At 40.6% G+C, this 6401-nt stretch overlaps 1 protein-coding gene across 1 annotated transcript; it reads right to left on the reverse strand.

Moving 5' to 3' along the window:
• Positions 1 to 3635: 3635 nt before the first annotated feature.
• lingo1a (leucine rich repeat and Ig domain containing 1a) lies at positions 3636 to 5504 on the reverse strand. The gene has a single exon (XM_020916991.2). It carries the CDS (start codon positions 5484 to 5486, stop codon positions 3636 to 3638), a length of 1851 nt encoding a protein of 616 aa, XP_020772650.1. The 5' UTR covers positions 5487 to 5504.
• Positions 5505 to 6401: the final 897 nt, after the last annotated feature.

Below are 6401 nucleotides of genomic sequence, written 5' to 3' on the forward strand. Positions count from 1 at the left end.
GGATCAAGTGTCGTCCGAAGCATCACTGAACAGCGAAGTAATAGCAATGAGACTGACTCGGATAATGACAACAGGGATCCGGGCTTGATGTTGAAATCCCTCAACTGTTAAACCCAGACAGTGAATATTAGGGGTGTCCAAAAATATTGAAATATCGATCATATCGTATTGTTTAGTGTGATGATAAAGTTGATATCAGGGACTGCTGTATCTATATATCGCCAAAAGTATTTTTTTGGTATATTTTACTGCATTATTTTGTTACAGTGCTACAGTTTTGTTGCTTGTTCAGAGGACGGAAACTCGTTTATGCAACACATTTGACATTTTCACTGTTTTAATGATTAAAATTGGCGTGTTTCATATTCACTTTGCCCAAGAAGTGGTTTACAAAGACTTTTAGTATCACAGCCATGATTTAGCCTTTATTTATTATTGAACCACATCAAATTGATTTGAAATATATGGTATTGAATCAAAAGTGCACTGTATCGAGATGTGTATCATATCGTGGTCTCTTTATCGAGGTATGTATCGTAATGTATCGTAGTCCTACTGAAGATGAAGAATTTGATGGATTTGTGGAAGAGGAATGAACTGAAAAAGATAGTGTATTGTTTTGTGTTTCATGTGTTACAAGTGAACAATGTCGAGAGTTATTGTGAATGAGTTGAATAAAGTTTGACTTATCTGACTGTTTTGTTCCACTTAATGCATCTTATAAGCCGTTGTGCCTTATAGTCCAAAAAATACGGCACCGTTGCTTCAGTAAAAAACATGATTCAAGTAGAAGTAAAAGCATGCTGTACCCAGAAGAGTACAATTTCTGGAAAAAGTTATGTAACGGAGCAAATATAACTGACTACTCCCCACCTCTGATGATTTGAATGACGGTAGAATCCACGCAAAAAAAACAAACAAAAATAATTGCAGATAATGAACATTGATGTGTTCTACAGCTTGGGGATCACGTTTGGTGTCATCACTCCAACCACCATCAGTACAACATAATACCATTACATCATAAAACTGCGTCTCATATTGGAATAACCTTGTACAATATCAACGTACCCATGCCACACGACACATCTGGTCTGGAAACGGCGTAACATTAGCTTAATCGCTGTTTCTCACATTCAAATTACACCTTTGACTTAGCTCGCACATAGTCAGGGCTATATAGGGAAAATGTATGCGTGACATCGACACTGGAATCTGATATGGGGCTATGCATTATATATAGCACCTTTCCAGGAAAAACATTAGGGAGTCTTATGTAAACCCGCTATACATTTAACAATATATCTCTAGGTTACTTAGGTTACCAAAGTTACTTAAAGTGCGTATGACAGGTTTTCATGTTTTTTTTTTTCTAATTGTTATTGATGTGATACTGTATCTGGTAAATATGTATCATAGTTTTACATCAGTTAAGTGATAGTTCATTGAAAAAAGTACAAAAATACATGAAGTAGCGCTGAGTTAAAAAACAAAACAAAAAACCTACCTCTACCTATGCCATCAACACGGAACATTTCATCTAAAAATGTAAACAGTTTACACAAAATGAAAGGAATTTTAGCCTTAATTTAACAAAATCAGTGTGTTGTCATTATTTTTTAGCCTAATTATAACCATTGTGTAATGTAGGTGATGTTCAGACTGCAGCCTGAAGTGACCAAATCCCAAATTCGATTTTTTGGCCCTTTGCGACCTGTATTTGATCTTTTAATGACAAATGCGACCCAGGCCACTTGGATATGTGCTCCTAAAACCGATACATATCTGATCTTTTGACATGCGACTTCAGAGTGAACGGCCAGGATGCATTATTCCGAAATACACGTCAGACAGGAGTCTAGTCGATGGAGGGAAAGCGAGGTTAGCGAGTTTATTAATATTTAGGGGGATCTCTGTATTCAGGCCAAATTGGAGGGGTCTTATCAGTTTTTGAAATTGATTGAAGAAATGTCTGAGTGCGGCTACAGGCGGTTCTGGCTCCAGAGTCAATGGAAAATAAAGAACCTGCGAGCCAAATACAAGGAGGCTAAAGACCCAAACAAACGAAGCGGCTGTGGATGTGTAACATGTCCATTTTACCAAGAACTGGATGTAATTTGGGAGACAAGCCCATTTTTTCGGCGACTTCCATAAACACTGAGCATGCTCGCTTCGTGTGATGTCGTTGTGATCTCCAATGCGCATGCGGGACACTTTTGGGCGTTTAAAGTTCACATTGAAGATCACACACAAGTTGCATTTAAATGGAACTGTGAATGACCTCACAAAAAAAATCCAAACTGAACATTGCGCCCTGCAGTCAGAACACAATCTAAGATATCAAATTTATTCATGTTTTAGCTACAGACTGTATAAAGAAGTGGACTAAGGGCTCCAATCAAATGAAGCTCACAGAGAGCAGCAGCTATGGTGTAGTATTTGGAGCCCGGTATTAGAAAAAGGAACTGAGCAAAATAAAAAACACCAGGATCGTAAAAAGCGTTTTAATGCGAACATTTTAAGACCGAAATTACAAATTACAGTTACAGAAATAGGGGCGACAACTTTCTATGTAACGTCAACCAGAGCCAGACTCGATGGAGCCACATGCGCCTCCATGCTCACTTCCTATTTGCAACGTGGCGACTAGTGGGTTAACTATGTCCATTTACATATGGTCTATGGTTTCAGTGCTTCTTAACATTATAGTTGCGAGGTAACAGTTACAGAAATACCTCTACGTATGTCAGAACTGCTGCGCTTCAATCAGGAAGTCAAATTTCAAACAAAACTAGACAATATTGTTGATAATAACAATAAAATAATGATAAAATTGGTAATAAAATGTTTCAGTGATGTGGAATCTAACCTGTAATATGCACTTTAAGGATAGAGGCAGTTATCGTCAGTACATTTATTCCATTGTTGAACTCTTGCGCTATACCATTTAGCATGTTAAGACTAATTGCTGGGGCATGGTCTTTGCGTAAAACAACAATACATTAAGTACAGAACAGTCATCACTAAACGTAAGGGGAATAACAAAGCACACTCCGCAACGTGCCGCTAATGTGTTCGGATAATTGCGTACTTCAAATGGGTCAACATGTATCAGTGTACTCATCGGCCCATAGAAAGCTCATTTAAAACTTGACATCTAACCTCAGAAAGAAAAAAAAAATGCACTGAAATGAACAGACGCAAAACAGTCAAATTATAATGTCGTATTTGTCTGCATGAAACATTTCCAGTATTTTAAATTTGTAATGTCTGTGTAAACCCTTTAGTTGACCAGGTAGGTTCCATAGCAAAAGAACATTCAATTTAGTCAACTTCAAACCTTTGTCCAGTTGACTGAATCGAATTTGCTTTTGCTACAGCTCATTATAATATTACTGTAGCTGATTCGATGTAATTATGGGTCGTGATAAAACAAATTGTGCTCTGAAACATCGAACGCACCGTCAGTCCCTCTTGCTTTAGAAACGTAGTCCTCTCTATTGTGATTCAGTCAGGAGAAAAAAGTTACTTCTTATGTTAACAGACCAGGATCCACAGGTTTGTAAGAGAAAGGATAGAGTCTTGCCTTCCTCTTTTTCTTATACGACAAGTCCGAAAACGATTATATTCCATTTTTAGATCATCTTCATGTTAAACTTCCGAGGAGCGTCCACCGTAGTGCTGCTCATCCCAGCGTCCGATTTCCGCGGGACGTATTCGATCTCGATATTGTGCTTGGTGTTACCTTTACCCCTGCTCCACAGAAACAGCAGCACCAGGCAAAACAAGACCACGCCGAGGAATGATATGAACCCCATGGTGGTCGCGATAATCAACGTCTTTATGTCAAAGGGGAAGGGGACATTTGGTCGGGTTTCGTTCACTCCGGTATCGGCTGGTTGGTTGGAGATGAAGGCGAAAGTTTTGTTGGGTTGGTGTGGCCAGTCGGGGGAGTAGCTGTGGATGTGTAAATGGGCCAGAGATGTATCGTTCCCGCCTGCGTTGCTAGCTATGCACACGTAAGTACCGTTGTCCTGGATTTGGGCGTAGCGTACCTCAAGAGTACCGTCTGGCAACACCGAAATCCGACCGATGGTTTTGGTAGTGATGAACTTTTTCTGAGGGGATAACCACATGATCACCGGAGCAGGGTCTCCATCGGCCTGGCAAGAGAAGTGAACAATTGCCCCTTCGTCGACAAACTTCTGCTGAGGTTTGCGATCCCGAATTCTGGATTTGCGACACGTAAAGTAGTTCGGCTGTAAGACATCAGGGAAGTCCTTGAACTCTTTTCCTTGGACGAATTCAGGAGAGGCGCAGGTAGGCTGTTGCCGGTTGAAATTAAGCCTCCAGCGTCGACGGAACACCCACAGAAGTCGGCAATCGCAAGCCAGCGGGTTGTCGTACAAAGCTAAGGTCTCAAGATTGCCAACCGAATGGAACGCAGACTCCTCCAAAGTGGTAAGCGAATTCCCGGACACGTTTAAAATCTTCAGGTAGTTCAACCCACGGAAAGAGTAGGGTTCGATCATCGCCAGTCTGCCCCCGACCAAATGTAACTCCTGCAAGCGGAGAAGATCATGGAGTTTATTTCCTTCAATGGTATGGATCGGGTTGTAGGAAAGGTTGAGGAAACGCAAGTAGACCAAGTGACGCAAGGCCACGTAGGGAATTGTGGTCAGATTTGCATTTGCGATGGTCAGAGAAGTGAGGTTTAATCCGTACAAACAATTCGAGGTCATCGTATCCAAATAAGGCCAGTTGGCTATTTCCAAAACTTTAAGTCGGTACAGCCTCTTGAAGGAATAATCCCGGATAATGTTGATGTTTAAGTGACGCAAGCGAAGGGTTATCAAATTGTGCAGGTGGGTGAACGCCTCAGTAGGTACAGAGGATAGGTTGCACTTTTCCAGACTCAGATGCTCCAGGCTGCTCAGACCATGGAACGCCCGATGGGAAATAAACACCAGATCATTATCCCCAACTTCCAAGGAACGTAGGTTGTACAAATCCTTAAACATGTAGTCCAAAAGGATCACAATCTTATTCTCGCTTATGTCCAGTTGGGTAAGATTACTTAGACCAGTGAATACGCCAAGTTGGATCAGCTTCAGCTTGTTGCTACGAAGCCCCAATGTCCGTAAACCATACAAGTTGTTAAAAGCCCCCGGTTCAATGGTGGAAATGGTATTCTCGCTCAGCTCCAGTTGCTCGAGGTTGGGGAAGTTGGCGAACTCGTCCGGGTTGATGGTTCGAATCCGGTTCTTGCTCAGATCCAGGAGTTTGGTTTCCGTGGGGATGCCCTCGGGGACGGTCATGAGCTTTTTGCGGTGGCACAGTACGGAGCTTTCCTGGAGGTTGCACTCACAGCGGGAAGGGCATCCGGTGGAGGAGGCCGGGGACAGCACAGAGCCCAGCATCAGGATCAGGATGGGCTGCCAGCAAGCCACCAGGTAGCTGTGCCCAGTCGCTTCCCTGGCTGCCATCTTATCGGTTACCTGAGGAGACACAGAGAGAAAAATCACATTAGTCGAATTATGTCTCAAGTCTACCAAACACTTGACCTGAAATTTTTACCTAAAAATCAATCGCTCAAATAAATAGTGAGTATTATAGTAAAAATATCAAACCTAATAATAACTATTGATACTTTGCGGCTGATGTCATCAACATTCCCTGGAGGTGTGAAACTAATTGAAAGCACAACTCAGTTAGAAGCTCTGTTATTCAAGTCAGACTTAATATGAGCTTTGTTTTAACACAATTTGGCCAAAAAGAGCTGACTTAGTTGGAACTACAACAGGTTAGATGATTTGTGCTTTTAAAAAAAAGTAAAATAAATGATAAATGTTTTTCAGTTAGTCACTCTCACCATTTTAGTGAAAAATACAACACCCAAACAGGACCTTGAGTTTTCAGACATTTTTTATTTTTTTTTGTAACTGATGAACAGTCCAATAGAGATACATGTAAGACATCCCTGCGTGATGTCACAAAAACAATTCTCTTGAACCACGCTCAAAACCATGTGTTACTAGACGTGGAGTAAACTTATAGAACAGCATAAATGTCCATATCAAAGCTGGACTAACTTGGTGTACTTTATAAAACAATATAAAAATCTAATCTTACAGAAATACCTAGAAGACTAAATATATTGTCTTCACAAGTAAACCACGACTATTGTCTGGGCACATGCTTTTCTTTGACATCGCCTTTTGTTTTGGTGTGATCCTAGACGATGAATTTTGTGCATTCTTTGTCATTATTGTTGGTTTGTGAGGCCAATAAACAAAAACAAAACTGTCATCTTTAAAAAAATGAAAATAATAACTAAAAAGAAAAAAAAAGATTGAATTTCTGTTTGGGGGTGAATATATGGAACAATCTGAGTCATGATT

This window comes from Boleophthalmus pectinirostris, unplaced genomic scaffold (genome assembly GCF_026225935.1).
Source record: "Boleophthalmus pectinirostris isolate CB_2022bp ecotype Guang Dong unplaced genomic scaffold, ASM2622593v1 HiC_scaffold_2, whole genome shotgun sequence".
Lineage (NCBI taxonomy): Eukaryota > Metazoa > Chordata > Actinopteri > Gobiiformes > Gobiidae > Boleophthalmus > Boleophthalmus pectinirostris.